The 23,711-nt window shown below is 40.0% G+C and overlaps 1 protein-coding gene across 1 annotated transcript; it reads right to left on the bottom strand.

The window, feature by feature from the left end:
• Positions 1 to 3,239: 3,239 nt before the first annotated feature.
• On the bottom strand, positions 3,240 to 23,605 carry Mpc2 (mitochondrial pyruvate carrier 2). Its single transcript, XM_021631092.2, has 5 exons — positions 22,679 to 23,605; positions 11,702 to 11,742; positions 7,781 to 7,865; positions 6,450 to 6,561; positions 3,240 to 3,555 (listed from the first exon to the last, which is right to left on the bottom strand). The coding sequence occupies exons 1-5, from the start codon at positions 22,785 to 22,787 to the stop codon at positions 3,519 to 3,521; spliced, it is 384 nt and encodes a 127-aa protein (XP_021486767.1). The 5' UTR covers positions 22,788 to 23,605; the 3' UTR covers positions 3,240 to 3,518.
• Positions 23,606 to 23,711: the final 106 nt, after the last annotated feature.

Here is a 23,711-nt window from a genome sequence, read left to right as displayed (position 1 = left end):
GACCTAACTAAGACATGGCACGTATTTAAAACTTAAAAAAAAACAAAACGAAAAACCAGGGAAACAAAAAACTAACTGAAAAGTCTGTATGTAAAGATTCACCAAGTCCATTCCAGTGATTAAATTACTATGTAAATGTAAAAACACACGTTTTAAGGAAGAAAAAAGTTTAATTATGCTTATGGTACTGAACTTAGTCCTAGGTGAATCCGATTAAACAGACCTTTCAGTCAGTGAATGTCATGGCTTCTTTTCTCATTTTACTACAAAGAGGCTTCAGTATTGACTTTTGCTTTAAAGATAAGATTCTGAGCTTTGAGGTCAGTTTTTGTTAACATTTAACCCTTTCACTATCGTTTTAACAACTTAAAAAGAAAAAGCTGTGCCTTCTGGAAAAACAGTATTGTTGTTCCTTCCACCACTATTACCTTGAGATGGATGCTAAACCACAGAAAAAATTTATAGGTATATTAAAAAATTCTTGAGTCCAAAAGGGCTCTTGGACCTACTTCCAATAAAGCTTCATTTTCTGAACTTTCTTACATTTATTTAGTATGCAGCACAAGCCAAGCACTGAGCTAAAATGTCATCTCTGTGAATCTCTATATGCTATCTCTTTTTTTTTTTAAAGATTTATTTATTATTTATAGTGTTCTGTCTGCATGTGTGCCTATGCACCAGAAGAGGGCACCAGATCTCCCTACAGATGGCTATGAGCCACCATGTGGTTGCTGAGAATTGAACTCAGGACCTCTGGAAGAGCAGCCAGTACTCTTACCCTCTGAGCCATCTCTCCAGCCCCCCAGTGCTATCTCTTTAAATCTTCAAACATTAATACTTACAAGTCAATGTGGGAGAGCTGAGTTGGGATCCAAGCCCTATCAGAGGTGGCACTGAGAAAATTTACTATGAAGCTGTCAATAAGGACTTGACAGAAAAGCTTGACACAAAACTCCACTACACTGACTTGTGCCACTATGAAATTCAGTGTCTACAAAGATAGACATCCAGTAAATAAACTCTTGTAAGCCTTTGAAAGTAGTTGTAAGATGAATCACTATAGGTTTTTTTTGTCATTGTTGTTTGTTCATTTGTTGTTGTTGTTGTTGATACAGGGTTTCTTTGTGTAGCCGTGGCTGTCCTGGAACTCACTCTGTAGATTAGGTTGCCCTTGAACGCACAGAGATCCACCTGCCTCTGCCTTCTGAGTGCTGGGATTAAACATGTGCACAATCACCGCCCACCTTAAAAAAATTATAGTTTTGTATTTTGAGACAGTGATTTATGTAGCTGAGATGAGCCTTGAACTCCAGACTGTCCTGGCTCCCACTCATCCCCCAGTGTGTGAATTCAGATATGGACCACCATACCCACCCTCCTTTCCAGGCAGTCTTGCTATACTGTTCATGCTAGTATATCTAGGATTCAAGATTCTCCTGCCTCAGCCTCCCTAGTGTATTGGGATTACTGGCATGCATTACTCACTTCTAGCTTCAATAAAATTTTGTGAACCAAAAGGGGTATTGTTCAATCATGCGACTGAAAATAAGGCTCAAGAGACTCTACACAAGAAATACTACTACTTTCAAGTTAGTTTCAAACTTACCAGTTACTCAAGAATGATCCTATCTTCCCAATGTTGGGATTACAGCTGTGGGGCACCATATCTGCCTCACGTACACATTTCAATAATTTTTTTCAGTATGTGCCATATTTCATGTTTTTCCTAAATGAATATTCTTAGAAACACATGTACACATATGGCAAATAGATAAAAATGCCTTCTGACCACCTTCACCTGACGGGGGAGCAGCCTTGCCAGGCCACAGAGGAGCACAATGCAGCCAGTCCTGATGAGACCTGATAAGCTAGGGTCAGGTGGAAGGGGAGGAGGACCTCCCCTATCAGTGGACTTGGAGAGGGGCTTGGTAGGAGATGAGAGAGGGAGGATGGGACTGGGAGGGAATGAAGGAGAGGGCTACAATTGGGATACAAAGTAAATAAACTATAATTAATATTTAATAAAATGCCTTCTGAAAAGTAGAAATAATATGACTGTTCAAAAGCTCTTCACTTTTGTCCACACCAAATTTTCTACTCTTTTCTCCTCAAACACAGATAGGGGACAAGTGCTTATAAGTATGTGTACTAAGAGTGTAGCTTCTGGAGAAGCTAGAGGGCTATGGATTCCCTGGAACTAGAGCTACAGATGGCTGTAAGAAGCAATGTGGATGCTGGGAACTGAACCCAGGTATTCTGCAAGAATAGCAAGTGCTTTTAACTACTGAGCTATTACTCTAGACCTGTTAAACAGTATAATTGTAAAGGTCCTTTGGTGGTGTATAACTCAGTGTTAGTGTGTTGAGCATGCACAAGTCCTGGATTCAACCTAGCAAAAAGGTGTCTCATTTCTTCAAATACTGAAATAACTTGCCTTGCTGACTCACATGGCTATAGTGCTAACGAAGACTGGTTTTGCTGATACTTTTAGTTCAATAAGCTTCAAAATTAAGGCCAAATCAAATAGAATGATCATTTTCTAGTATGGAGTAATCTATGCCCAGAGTCTCCTAGACCCTGAAGACACAGGCTACAAGCATATACAGAAAGCCTAGATAGGTTGTAAGTACTCTTCAAGACATTTAACTTACCCAAAGCTTCTAAATCAAAGAACTAAGATGTAAGTTCAGTTCAGATGAACTCTTCAGCTTTTTTTGCTAATATATTTGTATTATATCAGTTACTGAGATAATTAAAGATTTAATTCTCTTTATGAGCCAGGCTGCGCTGACATTATCTCAAGCTGGGAGTGATAGCACATTTCTGTAATCTCCAGACTTGAAAGACTGAGGCAGGAGAGAAGAGTCTGAGGCTAGCCTGAGCTATATATCAAGTTCCTGTCTTAAAGAAAAAAAAAAAACAGCAAAAAATAAAACAACATTGTCTCAATTCATCATTACAACAATCCTATTTAAAAATCTCCAGCTGTGAAAGAATTTCATTAAAGTTAAAAAAAATCCAGATATGTCAAATTAGAATATTTTAAAATAATTTAAAGCCATTTTGCCAGTCATGCTACAATCTATTTCTCACCCCTTTGGACATTATTATGTCCTCCCACTTGTAGATACTCGACTTGCCAACACCAATTAAGCAGACTTTTTAACCCTTTGACCATGTTTCTGTTTGCTTGAATGTATTTGCTCTTACATTTTTGCTATTTAAGGATGAAGCTGGGCTAAGTATGACCAAGTAGGATTTATTATGGACAAATGGTAGAAAACAGTGTTAGTGCCATCCATAGGTAAGTCTCTTGAGTCACATGTAAAGAGACTGTTAATAAAAATTTGCTTTATTTTTCTGTGGAGTCAAGTGCTAGCTATTAATTACAGTTAGACTTCTTTTCCATTCTTTTCAAATGTTATCAGAACAGTTAGCATCACCTTATCAATAACCAAATAAACTAGGTTCCAATGTTTCTGTCCACATTTGGATTGTTCAGGTGATCAGGAACTCTCTTACTTGATTCCTTTAGCTTTGAGCTCTTGCTGATATCTATATAAAGAAAATAGAGAGATGACTTACTACCAATAACAGGTAAAAAGAAAATGGGAAGTACTTTTTTCCCATTGTTAAATAGCTACATAACTATAAATATAGTCTTTCAAGGAGCAGAAGGAAAAATGAGACATCCAAAGGATTCATTTGATTCTGCTATGTTTCAGATCCTAACCACTTATATAAGTTTGAGCACACACACACACACACATACACACACACACACACACACACACATTAATCTCGTGTGTGGTGTCCAATCCAAGAGCTCTCACACACTAGGCAAGCACTGAACCTTTGAGCCATTTCCACAGACCTATTTTCATTCTTTATTTTAAAAAATAATTATTTGTGTGTATATATGCATGTGAGCATGTGCAGGCTTCTGCAGAGAACAACAACAACAAAAACATTCTAAATCTCCTGGGGCTTGGTGTTACAGGTGGTTGTGAACCAGAGGATGTAGGTGCTGGGAATCAAATTTCAGTCCTCAGCAAGAGCTGTTGGCACTCCTAACAGCTGTGTCATCCCTCCAGCCCCCTAGTTCCATCTTGAAAGACCCATTACTAACATGAATGTTTGTATAAAATTGGCAAAATGTGATCAACTGCAATTTTTCAGTCTATACTCACAAAACATCTAAGAAAAAAAAATCAAGTGGGAATGGGTTCCTGCTTGATTACTAGAAATAATATACTTTCTCCCACCAATAGACTGATGGGTTACAAACACGTTTGCTTAAGCTAGGTAATGCTTTCTTAATTCTCACTAATCTAAAAAAGAGTCAACTGTAGAGCCAAAGTCTTTGTTCTATATAATCCTTTAGACTTCATTAACTTTTTCTTTCAGTTTATATTTAATCATATAAAAATATGAAGCTCACCATACTTCAAAGATTTCTTGAAAAATATTGACTTTAAATATTTGATCATATTACAATTATTATTTGTCTCACAAATATTAACTTTTTTGTATATGAGTAGTATATTCTTGTGTGCTTGTGTGTCTATCTGTATGGCAGTGACAGTTTGTTTTTTTTTTTTTCAATTGCTTTCTATCTTTTATTTATTTGTTTTCCCAAGACAGGTTTTCTTGGTGTAGCCTTGGCTGTCTTGGATTCATTTTTTGTAGACTAGGCTGGCCTCAAACTCACAGAGCTCTGCCTACCTGTGCTTCTCCAAGTGCTGTGATTACAGGCGTGAGCCACTGCATCTGGCACTTTCCACCTTTTTTTCAGTCTGGGTCTCTCACTGAACCTGAAGCTCACCAATTTGGGAAGTCTGACTGTCCACTGAGCTAGAGGAATCCTCCTGTCTCTTCCTCTCCAGCACTGGAATTTCAGGTAGGCACCACCACGCCGAGCTCCCCTGGCCCCCTACCCCACCCTTTTTAAATGTACTACTTTTAACTGCTGAACTACCTTCTCAGGCCCAAATGTTAACTACTGAGTAAACAGTTTAAAAAACGTCCAGTATTCATGGAACAATTTTCAATGAAACCAGTGACTTTACTCTCAATGTCATTTTCAATACTACACCCTATACATTCAAAGCTCACTTATTATATATAGTTGAAAGCAAGTAAAAAAAGGATGATGCTGGAAATTACTTAGTACATCATGAGTTTTATATGTTGTGGTGGTGGTTTGAGAATTGCTACCCATAGGCTCATGAATTTGAACATTTGGTCTATAGTGGTGTTGCTGGTTGAGAGGTTATAGAACCTTTAAGAGGTGGGTGTTGTAAAAATGATTATTATTTAATAGATTCATATGATTATTAATGCAGAGGTTATTATTTAACCCGCTATTACAGAAATAAAAGACAAATTGCTGTTAGATTTTTAATATGCCTTAAAACATACTGGGGGTGGGCAGATCTTAACCCCCTAGGCTACTCTGCTACCTCACACATCCCATCCAAAATTTACATAAATACATGCATATGCTCCATTTGGGCTGCTTCTCTCCAACCTGCCAAACCTTACAGCAAGGTCCTCTCGATCGTGTGTTTCTTGTTAATGAGAGCTGCTCCTTTCTCCTTCCTTCTCTCCTGTATTTCTCTCTCCCATGGTCCTTCTGTTCTTCAAGCCTTTGAACCTTAGCTCCGCCTACCTCTCTTTTGCCCAGCCCAGGTATAGGCAATTTCACTGCACAATCAGGGATCTTATGGGGGGCAAGGTTACATACATAGCATCACTTGGTGTATGTGAGTATTTGCTTGTAGAACAGTAAAGATCTCGGGGACAAGCAATCAACACTTGAATACATAGTAGCTCCATATCAACTATGTCGGTGGGGCTTTGTTGAAGAAAGTACTGTCACTGAGGGCTGGCTGTGAGATTTCATAGTCATGCTCTACTTCCTCTCTCTCTCTCTTTCTCTGCTTCCTATATGTGAATGGAAATGTTATCAACAGCTTCCTGCTGCTGCAGCTAAGCTTTTCCTATTGCCATGCTTTTCCCACCATGATGGATTCTGCTCCTCTGGAACCATAAGCCAAATAAAACCTTCCTTCTCCAAGTCGCTTTTGGTCATGGTATTTTATCACAGCAACAGAAAGTTAGAGAAAGAAAGAGTTGTCAGAGAGAGAAAGAGAGAAAGAGAGAGACAGGCAGGCAGGAAGGCAGGCAGAGACATTATGAAAAATGAGAACCCATTTAGACAATAAACTGTTGGATCTAAAATCTAGGTAACATAAGCGTAGCTGCTTTTAACTTATTTGTTAAAATAAGTTAATACTTTTAACTTTAATAGAAATGATAATTTCTACATCACACACAATTTTGTCAATATTATATGTGAAACACACACAGACAGACGCAGAAAGAGAGAGAGAATCATTTACGTAGCTTTTGAATCAGTTCTAAAACCACCTTGGTAGTGGGCTTACCTCCAAATACGAATCAGCTGAGAAGCTCCTGCTGACCCCACAAAAAAATTAACAGCGAACAAACTCCAATTTTTTGGTATAATTACAAGTGAGTACCTTGACCATATAAACCCTGTTGAAACAAAGCATTTTTAAAGGCACAGACTCTTCAGTATTGTGTATTACATAAACATTCCCATAATTTTCAGTATTATATAAAATTCTCAGTTCTTACATTAACGCGAGACTTTGCTAGGAACCAGTGCACATTAACTATACCATCTTCCCACTTATAAAAGTATGCTCATTGCAAAAACTTGAAAAGCAAAATCTCAAGCAGACACTTATTCCCAGCAACTTTCCTGCCTACGTTATCCACAATGCAGTAATTCCTTAAAGATGGATAATGTATGAGTAAAAATGTATGCTGATGTTTTCAAAATAAAATCATTAAATGAACATAAAACCAAAGAGAGTTTTATTGTATGTGGTTAATTTCTGTTGTGAGCCTAGTTTTTAAGCTGAGCCACAGCTGGGTGTGGTGGTGCAGGCTTCTGATTCCAGCAATCAGGGAGGCAGAGGCAGGCAGACTTGTTCAAGGCCAGCCTGGTCTACAAAGAGAGTAGAGGAGAGCCAAGGCTACACAGAGAAGCACTGACTCAGAAAAACAAAAAAGAAAGAAAAGAAAAAGGCTGAGCCATTTCTTTAGCTACTATGTAGTCACTGTATAGTAATCTCTTTCAGGATAACCATCTTGAAAGGAACTTTAAGATTCAGGATGTTCCTTTTGTTGTCTGGAAGGAAACATGATGGTGGGGGGGCTAATTTGATTAAAACACATTATGTACATGTATGAAATTCTCAATAAAAATAAATTTTAAAAGGACTCAAGAGAAGCTAGTTAAAATTCAAGAAGTAAATTCAAAAGTATCAGGCAGTTCCCAAAACTCTGAGAGGCAGTGACCCAGAGCACTCAGTCCTGCTCTTAAAGCTAATGAAAATAGTAAAGATTGCTGAGAGAGACTCTCAGACAAGCCAAGCTGCCTGAAAGACATTCAGACTAACTGAGCTTCTTAAAAGAAACACTTTCTAACCTGTCAAGCTGCCTGCGGGTTGTGCAGTGGGTTCCACGTTTTGTGGGCCATCACCCATGCTAGGGTAGGCTTTCAGTAATGCAGCTATCTGCATCATTTCTGGTCCTCACTCCTACTTCTACAAGTAATGCCAAGAAACTCATTGGTTCACTAAGCTGAATTTGATGGTATCAACTTGTCTCTGTAGTAAGTATACATTTTCTCACATCTCCTCAGAAATAGGGTCATACAACAATGGAATATCCGTGTTTAATTTACCTGTAGCCATCAACACAGTGGACTGAGCTGTGCTGAGTTTCTCTGCAGGTCTGGTCATGTCAGCTAATCCAGCAATCACCAATCCCTGAAAATATGCATTAGGACACAGGCAGAGCATCAGGAGTGAGACATAATCATTTTCAATTTTAATAAAACAAAGCATTTGTGAATTTTCACATGAAAGCAATAATCATAATGTCAATAACATTTAGAAAATTGAGAGAATATTGAGAGAAATACAAAAAAGGTACAACAAATTCAGGAGTGCTTTCTCCTTTAATGCTTTCTGTCGATATTCTTTGTTTTTTAAAGAAGTACAAAAAATTTACTTACAATTTTAGTTTATTAGATGATGTTCCCTTATTTTCTTATTTTTAGAAGTGTACTTATTTTGTGAACATGTATGTGCACACGCAGAGGTCACAGGCCAACTTACGGGAGTCAGTTCTCTCCTTGTACCAAGTGGGTTCCAGAAACTGAACTTAGGCATGGACAAAGATGCCTTTACCTACTGAGCTCTTATTGGCCCTAGATGTTTTTTCTTTAATTTAAAGCACACATGGCCATATCTTCCCTGTTGTCTTTAAAAAAAAAAAAGATTTTATTTTTTATATGTATGATCATTTTGCCTGCATGTACATAGTTGTACTATCTGTGTGTACTGCCTGTGGAAGAAAGACAAGGGCATTGGGACCCCTGAAACTGGAGTTGCAACTGGCAGCATACAGATGCTGGGAATTGAACCTAGGTATCTTTAAGGGCAGCAAGTGCTCTAATCCACTGAGTCATCTCTCCGGCTTCACTCCTACTCCTGTTGTACCTTCAGCATCTTTTACAGAATCACCCCACACAAATTCTAAAGTCAGCATCACTCAGAAAGTTTGGTAATAAGTGGGGCCTGGCTAGTGTAGGCCTGAAATCCAAGGTATTTGGAGGGCTAAGGGAAGGGAAATCACAAGTCAAAGGCTTTTTCAAAGGTCAGCATAGGTACCTTAGTGAGGTCCTATTCCAAAATAAAAAGGACTGAGGATCAAAAATTCAAGGCCAATCTGGGCAGTTTAGTGAGAAAATATCTCAAAACAAAGTGAAAAAGTGGATGTAACTCCATAACAGAGAACTTGTACCATCCATACATGAGGCTGAGTTTAATTCTTAGTACCAGAAACAAAACCAAAATCAAACAAAAATAAAAACCCAAACCAAAGCATCTGGTTAACTTGAATATTACACCCAAATATGTAACTTCCTCTCTTCATTTTTCAGTTTATGTACTGACTAACACAGAGCATGAAAACTGCTGAGAAAGTTGAAAGCTACTACTGTGGAGCTAAGAGTTAGTGCAGGAAAAAGGTTTATTTAAGGACTGGCAGTTTGGAAGACGGGAAGCTTTTGTGCTGCTTCCTTGTACGCCACTTCCAAAATTATTGGGAATTAACTTTTAACTTGCATAAGAGTTAGCATGTTAGGCTGGGGATACATATCAGTGCTAGTACTCCACCTGCCTGGCATGGCTCTGCAATCAACTATGTCTGTTTAAGGATCTTCAGGAGGTTAAAGGTCCATTATGAAGTTACAGCCAGAGGAGAAAAAAATAAAAATAAAGGGAAACAAATGCTATAGATGATAAGGATTCTACCCTGCATGTATTAATCTTGTAACTGTTCCCTGAGCTTCCTTCTAAAACCACCCTTCCCTTTTTAAATTATTCTCTATGTAGAATGGGCTGCCTTTGAACTTATCTGACTGCCTATGTTTAGAGTGCTAGTATTAAACTGTGTCCTACCACACCCATGCTAAAAGCCTTTTCTTTTTTTTTTATTTAACTTTTATTAATTATACTTTATTCATTTTGTATCCCCCTATTAGCCCCTCCCTCCTCCCCTCCTGGTCCCACCCTCCCCTCTCTTTCTGCATGCATGCCCCTCCCCAAGTCCACTGATAGGGGAGGTCCTCCTCTCCTTCTTTCTGATCTTAGTCTATCAGTTCTTATCAGAAGTGGCTGCATTGTCAGGGTTCTAGGTTATCTCCATGAATAGTCCTTGGTTGGAGTATGAGTCTCTGGGAAGTTCCCTGTGTTCAAATTTTCTTGTTCTGTTGCTCTCCTTGTGGAGTTCCTGTCCTCTCCAGCTCTTATTATTTCCCACTTCTTACATAAAATTCCATTCACTCTGCCCGACAGTTGGACATCAGGCTCAGTTTCTGCTTTGATAGTCTGCAGGGCAGAGGCTTTCAGAGGCCCTCTGTGGCAGGTTCCGAGGTTGTTTCCTGTAAAAGCCTTTTCTTATACATTATTCCCAACAATTTTTGGGGAGTCAGAGGCAGTAGCACAAAAGCTTCCCGTCTTTCAAACTGCCAGTCCTTGAATAAACCTCATTTCTTTTCCACCAACTCTGAGCTCCACTGTACTGGCTTTCAAGCTGCAAGCAGCCAGACCTATGTCCAGGAACACAATGGATATTATTTAGCATCAAAACAAGCAAATTCTAATATGCAGTAACCTGGAGGACACGAACCAGCCACAAACATGATTCTGTGGGACTGGAGAGATGTTCCAGCAGTAAAGAGTGCTTGCTGCTCCTGCAGAGGGCTACAGTCAGCTCTCAGAACGCATGTTGGGCAGCTCACAAATGCTCTATCTCTAGCTTCAGAGAATCTGACACCTGCTTTTGGCTTCCTCAGCTACCAGTAACATGTGCAAATACACACATTACACAAACAGACATAAAAATATTGTATAATTCTACTTCCATGAGCTGCCTACAACAGTCAAATTCACAGGGACAAACAGAGAGCAGAATGGTATTTTAAGAGAAAGAAGCAGTTGGTTGGGAGTGTGTAATGGTCCTAACGTCTCTTAAGATATAAAGTGTTCACACTGTCTATATGATAATGCACTGAACATTACTGGGATGTATATTTAAAATACAAAAGCAAAATTGGTTAAGACAGTAATTTTATAACTAAAAAGAAAAAAAAACCTATACAGACCTATAACAGATAAGGAGATTGAATCACTTACAAAACAATTTCCAACTAAAAATGTCCATGCCCTGATGGATGCACTATTTTTTTTTTTTTTTTTTTTGTAAAATATGAAGTCAGTAAGTGTTTTCTTCCAATATTTAGCTTGTCTTTTTATCCAATTCATATGAGTTTTTACCAAGTAAAAAAGTTTACAGAATAGCAGTTTTCTAACTTAGAAGATACTAGAATCACCTCAAGAGGTTATAAAACATGGCATATTAGGCTCTATCCTTCAAGTTTTTTTAGATTGAGTAGATCCATGATGGGGCCTGAAGATCTGCATTTGTAAAAAGTTCCAAATAGATCTTTTTCAGCATAAATTCAATGATTTACTACAAAAAGCCACAGGAATGAATATATATCACACACATATATATCATATATACATCATACATATATCTGGTGTAGAGTAAAAGTATTAATCTTGGAGACAGAGGTCTCTATCATTTACACCGAATGCTTTTATGTAATGTATGTATTAGGCCTAATTGTATACATTTTAGGCTGGCCTCAAATTCTATACATAGCCAGTGAATACACTTAAACCTTCCTATCTTCCTATCTCTGCCATTCAAGTACTGGAATGACAGGTGTACCACCACGTGTGGCTCTCTATGTTTTGTTAAGAAATTTAAGCTGAGTGGTGGTGGCAGATGCCTTTAATCTTAGCACTCAGAAGACAGTGGCAGGTGGATCTCTGTGAGTTTGGGGTCAGTGTGGTCTGTAAAGTGAGTTCTAGGAAGACCAAAAAAGAAAAAAACATGCATCCATATGCTCTTTCTAATAAACTAAATAGTTCAGATAAATGTAGATAATATATTCTTCATATAATTTATTTCTAGTTAGTAATTTCTATTAAGGAATTAGTTATTACTACTGTTAAAATGTAAGACTTACCCATTTCATTATTGGAGCCCAGAAAAAAACTGTTTTGGGACCTGAAAATAAAAGAAAGGAACAAAATCAGCAACAGTCCAAAATATTATATTTATCAGCTAACATCAAACTCTACTCTGCTTTCTGTACACTTTGTATTAACATTGTAGTATCAACCTTCTGTGTGTCTTTCTGATATCATTGCCAACTATTTCTATTACCAATTAATTAATTACAATTTATTCCCTTTGTATCTCTGCTGTGCCCCCCCCATCTCCTCCTAATCCCACCCACCTTCCCTTTTCTCCCCCTATGCCCTTTCCCTAGTCCACTGATAGGGGAGGACCTCCTCCCCTTCTATCTGACCCTAGCCTATCAGATCTCATCAGGTCTGGCTGCATCATCTTCCTCCATGGTCTGGCAAGGCTGTACTCACCAGGGGGAAGTGAATGAACAAAGAGCTGGACACTGAGTTCATGTCAGAGACTGCCCCTGAGCCCTTTACTAGAGAACCTACTTAGAAACTGAGCAGCCTATGGGCTTCCTCTGAGCAGGGGGTCAGAAACCCTCCCCGCTCCCAACTATTTCTATTTATCACATTAAAAATAAGCTAGGATGAGCCAGGTGTTGTGGGAAAGGCTTTTAATTTCAGCACTCAGAGGCATGCTGATCTCTGGGTTTGAGGCTAAATAGGGCCACAGAGCTAGTTCCAGGACAGCCACAGCTATACAGATAAACCCTGTCTCAAAACATCAAACAACAAAAAGATAAGGTGAGGCTGGAGGATGGCCCAGCAGCTAAGAACTCATACTGCTTTTGCAGAGGACCCGAGTTCAGTTCTGAGCACCAATGTCAAGCGCCTCACAACCACCCGCAACTCCAGTTCCGGGAGATCTGATACCTCTTCTGACTTTCGCAGGAACTCTACTCTTGTATGAATACCCCACATGGACATAAACAAATATACATAAATAAAAATAAATCTTAAAAAAAACATGCTAATGGACATGGTTCTGGAAATCTTTCCCAGTGCTTTGCTTTGAACAGAAACTTAATTTTAGTTTAGTTGCAGACAATCTTTGGAGGATATTGATAAATTATAAAATTTTAGTAACATCAGCTTTAGTAATGTTTATTCATTTTTATTAATAACTGTAGCTATAAATAATTCATCATATTACCTATTAAGAGTTCTTGTAGCCAGGTGTGGTGGCGCACACCTTTAGTCCCAGTCCTCAGGGAGGGAAAAGCAGGTGGATCTCTGTGAGCTATAGGCCAGCCTGGTCTACAAAGTGAGTCCAGGATACCCAAGGCTACATAGAGAAACCCTATCTTGAAGGGAGAAAAAAAAAAAAGTTTTTGCAAGAATTCCAAGAATTCTGTATATTCTTTTATTACTTAATATAGTTCAACATAAACATATATTTAACACGTTTTTGTTTTGTTTTTTGAGACAGGGTTTCTTTGTGTAGTTCTGGCTGTCCTGGAACTCATTCTGTAAACCAGGCTCGCTTTGAACTCACTGAGATCCACCTGCCACTGCCCTCCCAGACAGTGCTGGGATTAAAGGCTTGTGCCACCACCAACCTTGGCTTTAATGTCTGTCTTTTGATACAGCATCTCAAAGTTCCTTAGTAGCAAGGTCCTTGTTTTAGTCAGTCTGGTACTTACCTGCTTTGTTTAAATAAATATCTGAAGTATTTGAAATGAATTTTGACCTGGGCGAGGTGGCTCATACCCATAATTTTACCACATGGAAAGTTGAGGGAGAGTATTGCTGTGAGTTCATGGCCAGCCTGGGCTACATGGTGAGTCTGAGAAGCTGTAGGATGCATTCAAGTCACACATCTGGTGAGCAGCAGTTAAGTGGGAGGTGAGCCTCTCTTTTAAATAGTGCCTGAACAAGCTCTACAAGCTCTTTTTACCTTCAGAGGAGACAGTGAGGTGAGATGACAGATTTTTTTCCTGGGGAATTTAAAATGTAAGCTTACCAAGTTTAGCACATATCAGAATACTTAATGTCATATATGTTCTTTCTTATACATGGGAATAATAAAATACATTTCCTTTTTTTCTTTCCTTTCTCTTTTCCTTCCTTTCTCCTTTCCTTCCTTCCTTCCTTCCTTCCTTTTTCCTTCTTTCTTTTCTCTTTCTTTCCTTCTTTTCCTTCCTTCCTTCCTTCCTTCCTTCCTTCCTTCCTTCCTTCCCATTCTAATTAGACTATAACTCAGGCTGGCCTAGAAATAGTGTGAGATTCTACAGGCATGTCCCACCATTCCTAGAATACTTATTTCATTATGTAAACATTATGCAATTTAATATAAAAATAGTGATCAAAAGTTGAAAAATCTGATTTATGCCCATGTCTCTTATTACTGCTGTAAGACTCTTTAATTTTCAAGCATGATTTTTTGAGTAAGGGTCTTACTAAGTAGAGCTGGCTAGCCTGGAATTTGTTGTATAGATTAGGCTAACCTTGAACTCACAGAGATCCATTACATCCTTTGAAGCTAGAGTTACAGGCAGTTGTGAGCTGCCTGATATAGGTGCTGGGAACAGATTTCAGGTCCTCTGGAAGAGCAGACATGCTCTTAAAAAATGAACCACCTTCCCAGTACTCAGTAATTTATTATCAAACATTCTGACAATCCAATCCAAGGATATATGAATTTGCTACTTACATGCTGAGGAATGAAGGTAAAAAAAAATTCAAAATCTCTTCCTGTAATAAAACTGCCATATTTCTGTAAGTATGTATGTACAGTAAAATAATGCAATTACAGTGAGGTGCTGCAGGCAGAATTTGCTGGCACTGTGTATTGGGACTGCATGCCCAGGACCAAGTGTGTATTTGGTGCACATAACTGAGGCGGCAGTTAAGCTGTGCACTATAACAAGGATAAGTGCTATCAGAAACACCTTCGATGCATTATGTATTTGATTTGATTTGTATGAGTGTTTTGCTCACATGCATATCTGTGAGCACATGTGTATGTCTTACTTGTGTGCCTGGTGCCAGAGGAGGTCAGAAGAGGGTGTTGGATCTCCTAGATCTGGAATCTCAAACAATTGTGAGCCACTGTGTGGGTGCTGGGAATCTAAACTGGGTCCTCTGGAGGCAGCCAGTGCTCTGAACTGCTTAGGCACTTCTCCAACCCCTATGTATTTGATTTTGAGTTAAGTTTTGGTTGTTATGTGTTCAGAAACTTTTACTGTCGACAAAGTTTCTAACCCCACATTCAGTTTCTTAACAAGATAGAGGGTTGTGGCCCACAGTGTAAGCGGCTGGGCTATCCATCACTTGCCTTCAAACATTAAGTGAGAGTAACCCTGGACTAGTCTTCCGGTTTGACAGGATCCTTAATACTTCTTATACCTCAGACTAATTCTCCTGATTCTTACAGCTAAATCAATTCAACGTGATTTTAATATATATACAGGAGATTTAAAAACCTACCACAATGTACTTTACTTTTGGATTCTGAGACAAAGTCTTACTACAAATTTGCACCAATCCTCTGGACCTCAGCCTTGTTTTTTTTTTTTTTTTTTTTTTAAAGACAGGGTCTCACTGTGTAGCCCTGGTGGCTGGCCCGGGACTCACCAAGAGCTACCTGTCTCATCAATTGTATGCTGGGATTACGGGTCTGCAGCACCATGCTTCCTTAGCCTCCCACAGTACACTTTAAACAGAAGTTGCTTATCTACTCACCTATCAAGATTATTATTCCCTTATGCTAGTAGCTGTACAGTTCAGACTTGCATGAATAGTACTGAAGGAAAGTTAGCCAAAATAATGGGAAATAGTTTATATTACTTATTATTATGATATATAAAGAAACATGTATATGCACAAAAGGTATATATGTACACATATACAAATTTTAAAACACACTTGGCTCTCCTTATCTGCAGCTTCCATCATCTGCAGATTCATCCGGCTGTGGCCTGAGACAATACTTGGAAAATGTGTGTAGTGGTGTAGTTCTTATATTATCTCACCATGCAGAAGCTTCAAGCAGATCATAAATTCAAGGCTAACTTGGTTTATATTCAAGACTCTGTCTTTTGCATCTGCACTGAATATACAGTTTTTTTTTTAAGTTGGCCTGCAAACAATATAGTATAGCAACAACTATCCAACCATAATGCCTTATTAATAAAGTAATGCAGAGAAGATTGAAAGTATACAAGGCCCTGGGACGCACCCAGAATGATAATGAAGGATGACTATTTTAAATCATAGTCTGTTTCTGTGAGTAGGTATTTAGATATTGGGCAGTCTGGTTTAATTTTTTGTGTGTGGTGCCGAGACTAAAACACGTGGTGGTTTATAGTGTAATCTAAGTCTTATGGTCTTTAGAATAGTTCTCTAAACACTACATCACAGCACATATCATGTCTTTGTGACTATAATTACAATGTTAAGCTTTATTTTCATAGTGTGGTGGTGTAGGCCTTTACTCCAAGAGGCAGGTGGATCTCTGTGAGATTTAGGTCTACAAAGTGAGTTCCAAGACAGCTAAGGGCTATGTAGGAAGATCCTGTCTCAAAAACAAAAGGGAGGAGAGAAGAAGGAAGTAGAATTATTTGAAGAAAAGGACTATACCAGTGTAGGGTGTGTGGTGTAAGCCTGTAATTCCAGCACTGTCCAGCATTCATTAGCATTTGGTAAGGACCCAAGTGGAATTTTAAGATAAAATTTTACTAAGGAAAAACATAATTTAAAAGAAAAAATATTTTTGAGACATGTCTTTGTATATGACTTAGATTTCAAACTCAGGATCCTCCTACTTTGGTTTCTTCTGTGTGACTATTGGGATTAGAGGTACACCTGATAAGAACCAAGCAAACAATTGCCTTAAGTAGGTAATCAGGGAGGTTTTGGCTCCTTCTGTTGCTACTAGTGCCATCTAGTGGGGAAAGAGACTTGGGTGCTGTTAAGCACCTGACAGCTTTATGGCTTTTTACACAAACACATGCCACCAAGTTTCCCCTTAACTTTCACCCCTCAAAATTTTGTCTTAGGTTTCAGGTCATCAAGTAAATCTTCTTTAACATGTCCAGCTTAAGCTAAATGTTCCTTTGAACAACCAAGCAGCTCATATATTCTATTCTACTGTTTCCTACACTGGGCTTAACATGCCCAGAATAGAAGCTTACCAAAATATTATTTTAGATTCGACCCAGGGTGGCCCTCACTTTTAGTTTCAAGGCCAGAATCACTGTTTCCTCATCTCCAGAAACACAGGCTTCTTTGGTGACTTTACTAGACTTTTACTACAAAGCTACTCAACTCTTAAACTATGGTGCAAGTCCCAAGCTCAGAATACAGATTCCTGTAATTTCATTTAGAGTAAGCAGGGGAGGTTCCTGTCAAGAACATTTTTCTTTGACATACATGGAAGCTCTGGATCATGGGCTGTATCAGTTTCATAGGTTTTTGTTATTGCTTGAAGCTTGGTTTCATCACTCAAGGAAGTGTATCTTCTCGGTCTCTGGGTGAATAGTTGCCCATATGTACTTTGAATTCTTCGGATTCTCCCAGGCCCAGCTATTACAAAACTGTTTATTCTGTTGCTGTCCCCAAATTGTTTTCTGAGTAAGGTCCTTAGATTCTGGCTTCTTTGAAAGTTTAAACGGTTGAACATTTGGGTTAATGAATAGTAAAGCTTTCCAGTAGTTTTATCCAGTAACTAATTTACTCAAATGCTCCAAGCTAGGTGACAGTATGCCAGTATAAATGACTACACAAATGCCACAGAACCAAACAAGAACCAAACAGAGCAACCAACCAACCAAACAAAAAAATCCCTTCAATCCTTTTATGCTTGTATGTATGTGTATCTTGTTTATGTCTGGTGCCCATGGTGGTCAGAAGAGGCTGTCAGGTCCCCTGAAACTGGAGTTACAGATGGCTACCAAACCTAGTTCCTCTGCAAAAGCAGCAAGTATTCTTAAGTGTTGAGACATCTCTCCAGCTCATATTAATGATAATTTTAAATGGCAAAAACAAACTTTAAATGAATTTAATGAGTTTTAAGTACTAAACAAAAAAAATATGAGTAGTAAATATGTAAGACATTCTAAATTGCTATTTTTGCCAAGATACTTAAAGGCAATGGACAAGCAATAAATAATTAGAGTTGGATATTTGTAAATGTAAACAAGTAGCTGCTTTTTGTTTTTTGTTTTTATTTGGAGATGGGATGGGGGTATGGGGATTGTCTCACTCTGTAGCCCAGACTGACTTAGAACTTCCCCGATAGCCCAGGCTGACCTTGAATTTATGGCTTTCCTCTGGCTTTAGTCTTCCAAAGAATAGGATTACAAGCATGACCCACCCCTCCCAATACAAAGTAGCTTGCTTTTGTTTTTCATTTTGCTTTTAAATTTTAAAAAAGAAAAGGACAGATGGGTGTAGTCCTATACGCCTTTAATTCCAGCATTCAGGAAGCAGAGTCAGGTAGATTTCTGTGAAATTCAAGCCTTTCTGGCCTACAGAGATTTTTAGGCCATCCTGGACTGAGCATGAGACCCTTTCTCCTGGGGGGGGTTGGGGTGGGTCCCAAACAATATACCTATAACAAAACTTTCAAAGAAAACTTAGTTTGCCCTTTCATTTGATCTCAACTAATTTGTTTTATTTTCAGAGTAAATAGCAGATAATGTATGAATTCAGATATAGTAGCTGTCACTAGATCTAACGAAGCTTTAGGTGAAATAAATTAGATGTATACATTAATCAGTTGGTAACAATGCTACATGCATTATTGAGACCTTGAAAAACACAGTGTTAGGCTATTACAATTATATTCTCAGAAGAAAATATAAAAATAATTGATAATTACAATCTCTAATATGGTTATAATACCTTAATATCAGGATAAACAGAAGAATAAATTAAAAGAGCTGTTAACATTTATTTGTTTTTTTTTGAAGTTTTGTTATGCTTTATTTTATTTTTAAATTATTATTATTATTAATTATAATTTATTCACTTTGTTTCCTGGCTGGAGGGCCCTCCCTCCCTCTTCTCCCCCTATGTTCCTCCCCAATCCCACCCTTCCTCCATCCCTCTTCTCCCCCTATGCTCCCCTTATTAGGGAACCCACTTGGAGATTGAGTCTATGGGCTACATCTGAGGAGGGGTTTTAGGTCCTCTCCATACAAGGTCCTTGGTTGGGTTATCAGTCTCGTAATAGCCAGAATCTGAAACAACCTAGATCTCCCTCAGTGGAGGAATGGACACAGAAATTGTGGTACATTCACATAGTGGAATAGTACTCAGCTATTAAAAACAAGGAAATCATGAAATTTCCAGGCAAATGGTGGGAACTAGAAAATATCATCTTGAGTGAGGTATCCCAGAAGCAGAAAGACACACATGGTATATACTCACTCATAAATGGCTATCAGACATATAATACAGGATAAACATACTAAAATCAGCAAGAGTGGAAAAGGATACATTTAGGTATGTGTATGGTCTCTGTCCCAAAGTCACTAGGACTCAATCATAGGCACTTTGGCCTAAGGAATTTATATTATTCTAACTACTTCCCAAAGGTTCCACTTCCTAACACTACAGTCGGACTACATTTTCAGTTACTTAATGCCTCTCAATGAAGATTAAGTCTCAATAGAGTTGAAGGGCATTCAAGCCATACCACCATCTAAGTGGTTAAGTAAACATTGTACAACTTTAATGTTATGACCTGACAAGTGCCTAGAGCATAGTCACACGGCTGGTTTGTCTGGAGCCACATGCTTTAGCTAGATGGTGGCTTAAATGACTTCCCTCATATGAGCTGGGGAGCTTGTTTAGGAATCATACTTAGTTGTCTATTATTTTCTATAGAGGCAGATCATTCTGTGTCAAAGCACATGATGTATATAAGCAAAGAGACGACTAAGGCCTCAAAATTTTGGGCCACATATTATTCCTAATACAAGATACATCTATATAAAATATACTCATATCTATATAAAATATACTCCTCTCCAGAAATACTGGTCATTGACAAAAATAAAACTGAAAATTTATAACAAGCAATATATACTTTCCAACTATTAATATTCTAATCTTTCATAACTTTTTAAAAGAACCCTTGTATACGAATATAGTCTAATGCTTAGGTGATTCAATAATGAGTATAATAGTATTCAAAAGACTGATCCAACAGTCATATTTTTCATGCTTGCTCATTTCCATATTGTGGTCCTTACAACTTTTCAATCACAAGTAAGTTTTTGGTGAAAGTCATATTTACATATTATTTTAAACTTTAGTTGCTAGAGATGTAGCTCAGTTATAGAGTGCTTGCCTAGCATTCACAAAGCCCTGTGCTCCATTCCCAACACCACATAAATAAGGAGCCCTGGCACAAGCCTGTAACCCCAGCACTGGGCATGGAGATAGAGATAAGTAGACACCTGCAGCTCAAAGCAAGCCCCAGGGGCTGAAAAGACAAGGTGTCAGGTCTGGACGGTACATACCTTTAATCCCAGTACTAGGGAGGCAGAGGCAGGAAGATTTCTGTTGGGTTTGAGGCTAGCCAGGAGAACATGGTAAAATCTAGTCTTTTTTTGTTTGTTTTTCGAGGCAAGAGCTTTTCTCTGTGTCCCAGCCCCGGCATTCCTGGAACTCAAACTTAGAGATCCACCTACCTCTGCCTCTTGAGTGCTGGGATTAACAGTATGTGAACAGTATGTGCTATTCTTTTTTTTTTAATAACAAATTATTTATTACTTATTGACAATTCTTGAAGTGGAAATTCCACTTTCTTTTTTTATTATTATCACTTATTACAATTTATTCACTTTGTATCCCAGCTATAGGCCCCTCATATCTTCCCTTCCACTTCCCCCCATGTCCCTCCCCTAGTCCACTGATGGGGAGGTCCTCCTCCCCTCCTATCCGACCCTAGCCTAGCAGGTCTCATCAGGATTGGCTTGCATCATCTTTTTCTGTGGCCTAGTAAAGGCCACCTTGCCAGGGGTAGGTGATCAAAGAGCAGGCAACCAAGTTCATGCCAGTGACTGCCCCTGCTTCCCTTACTATGGAACCTACATGGAGACTGAGCTGCCCATGGGCTTAATTTGAGAAGAGGTTCTAGGTCCTCTCTGGGCATGGTCCTTGGTTGATTTCAGAAGCCCCTGGGCCCAGATTTTTTGGCTCTGTTGGTCTCCTTAAATTCTTGTCCAGATCTATAAGATTTCCAGCCAGGTGATGGTTCACATCTTCCCAGTACTAGGGAGGCAGAGGCAGGTAGACGCTGAGTTCCATACTAGCCTGGTCTACAGAGCGAGTTCCAGGACAGCCAAGGCTACACAGAGAAACCCTGTCTTGGTGATTTTTTTCTCTCTCTAAGGTTTGGGGCATTCTTTAAGGCTAAGGTCAAAAGTCAAGACTTGACCTACCCCTGACAGTCTTCCAAGTCTGTGTTCCCTCTCTGACACTTAAAAGAGGAAGTAACCCAAAGACTTCTGGAAGAAATGCACAAAGTGTTCTTCAGTCTGCAGCTTAAGTACTATAAACAATAATTAAAAGTGGCTAAAAGCCAGGGCCTTGGAAAAGGTTAACAAAAGACTACCTTCCAATTCCTTCTTAGTTTAAGTACTTTAAAACTTCTGTTCTACACTTTCCTCATGTCATGCCTCAAACACAAAGCTGGAGGGTAAGAATTGCCAGAGAATTCAATTAATTTTGTAACACCCTGATCATTACACAGGTTGTCTAACTATTATCTCCTAAAAATCTCTGCCATAAAACATAGCAAAATAAAAAATGTAAAAACTAAAAGGTAACTAAATAAACTTCATTAATAAAGTTCTTTAAAACAAGTTTATAATGGTTTTCATACTGCAGTAATGCTATTGAGGTATATACACCATTCTTTTATCAAAGTGGACAGCAGATTTAGCAACCAGCCCAGGCTCCAGAGAGTTGCTTCAGGTCTTGGGAGAACGAAGCCTTTTCTAATGTAAACTGCAATATGTGGGTTTTGGGTTTATCTATGTAAAGGCAAAATTCATTTTTTGTTGTTGTTGTTAGCAACTCAATCTCTTCCACTGAGGAAATTTTCCTATTCACTAAATTTTGTGCTCAAAGGACTTCATAAGATAATCAGATTTTAGTCCCCACACAAACAAGTATTACTATCACCTATTTTGTATTAGAAGTAACCTAAGTGCAGAACTGCAGTAAAGAGCTAGGGACAGGGGCCTTCCATCTTAAAGAATTGTTATTTTCGACTTCAGGAATACTTATTCAGTACAAGTGACAGCTAACATCCCCAAAGAATGAAGTGTATATGTTATTTTTATTTTCACATTGAATACGTTTTATGAGAATTAGGACAGGGGTGTAGAATTTTGCCCAAGGTCACACCTTGGTAAGTGGTGGAGCAGAATTATATACATAACTGTCCACACAAAAACAGGCTCGGGGAGAACCTGGTCGGCGATTGCGTAATGACTGGCTTAGTCTGGATCTATGGAGCCAGGAATGACATTGACTGAACCGGGAAGGGGAGGCGGGAAGCCTCCAGTTTTGGGAAGGGCTCACTCAGCAGGCCTCTGTCAACAGAAGCTGAAGTATGACCTTTACACCAAACCCTCTGCAGAGACACCTTTTCAGCTCTATCCCACATGCGTTATAGATTCATGGAGGAAAGAAAGGGGAGCAGAATGAGGGTTTTTCATGGTGGCCCCAAACCACTTCGTGGCAGAGGTTAAGGTTGAAGTCTGCAAGCGTGGTCGGGGGCGTGAGTAGTGTTCGCGGGGAGAGAAGGCAATAAAACTCAACAAGAGCACCCGGTGAAGGTACTCGGCTTTGGGAAGAGGCGAGACGAAACGAGGTGAAAGACTAGGAGAACTGATGGATTCCCTTCAGGGCACGAGACTGGGACTCTGCGATTACTATAGCAACTGAACTGTCACTGGGCCTCCAATGTCCCAATTCTGGGTGGAGCCGAGCCGTTCAGGATTGATTACCTGCTGGGTGGTTGTACAGTGGCCTCAGTTTCTCTGGCAGCAACAACTCCACTTTATCCAAGAATCGGTGATAGGTGGCCCGGAGGCCTCGGGCGCCGGCAGCTGCCATCTCGGGGGCCGAGGGGTCGACAGCAGTTGAGTGGGAGCGCCGCTGTGTCTCGGTCCTGGCTGACAAGGAAGGGCGGCCCGTCACTTTCTCCCCACAGCGCTGGCGTCCGTCTCTGCCCTAGGACGCCCTTCCCCCGGCTCTGCTTGCCTGAGGTGAAGCACCTTGAGGCCGCGTCAGGCGAAGGCGGAGGGGCGGGGCCTCGGCAGAAGCCCGCCTCCTGCGAACGGGCGGGGGAGAGGGAGGAGAAGTCATGGCAACAGGTGATACAGAGGTCGCCGCGCAGGGGCGGCTACCACTAGGCGGGCAAGGCGCTTGCGCAAGCTGAGCCGCCTGCTCTGATTGGCCGGCCTCACAGGGCGGAAGGGGCGGGGCCAGGCGCTCACAGTCTTCCGGCCCTAGAGGACATGTTGGAGAGGGGAAACTGAAGCCGCGTTTCTGGACGGTCCCTCACTTTGATTAAGAAGGCCGTAGTTCACATAAGCTCTCCGGGCGCTTCTCGCTCCAACTAAAGACGACACCGCATACCTGCCTGGCTTTCCTTTTGTCTGCTTATTTTTTTGTTTTCCGAGACGGTGTCTCGTTAGGTAGCCCCGGCTGGCCTGGATCTCGCCATCGTCCAGCCTCCCGAATGCTGGGATGACATGCGTAGAGCCGTCACGCCCGGCTTCCTCCTTTGAACCGAGAGGCGTGAGCGAGACTACAACTTCAGCGGCTCCCGTCACCACTCCTTTCTAGCCATAGACCACTAAGGAGTGGGCTAGAGCGGCCCGAGTCTACTCTCCCAGGGTGAGGGCACCCGTGACGCACGCCGGCTTCTGTTGGCAGTGGGCGTCGTCTCGCGAGAGCGGCTGGGCGGAGGGGCGTGGCCTAGGGAGGAGAGGGCGGTGCTCGCGGCCGCCTCCGCCTTCGCCTCCGCCTCCCGCG

Source organism: Meriones unguiculatus, chromosome 11 (genome assembly GCF_030254825.1).
Source record: "Meriones unguiculatus strain TT.TT164.6M chromosome 11, Bangor_MerUng_6.1, whole genome shotgun sequence".
In the NCBI taxonomy this organism is placed as follows: Eukaryota; Metazoa; Chordata; class Mammalia; order Rodentia; family Muridae; genus Meriones; species Meriones unguiculatus.
Note: the sequence above shows the minus strand (reverse complement) of the source record. Positions and strands in the feature narration are given on the sequence as shown.

Excerpts from the sequence above, each read along its gene's own strand:
- Mpc2 (XM_021631092.2), bottom strand. The coding sequence starts at position 22,787 with ATGGCAGCTGCCGGCGCCCGAGGCCTCCGGGCCACCTATCACCGATTC. Across the intron at positions 11,743-22,678 it reads ACTGTACAACCACCCAGCAG|GTCCCAAAACAGTTTTTTTC; the intron begins GTAATCAATCCT and ends TTTTATTTTCAG. Across the intron at positions 3,556-6,449 it reads CAGCTGATTCGTATTTGGAG|ATATCAGCAAGAGCTCAAAG; the intron begins GTAAGCCCACTA and ends TTCTTTATATAG.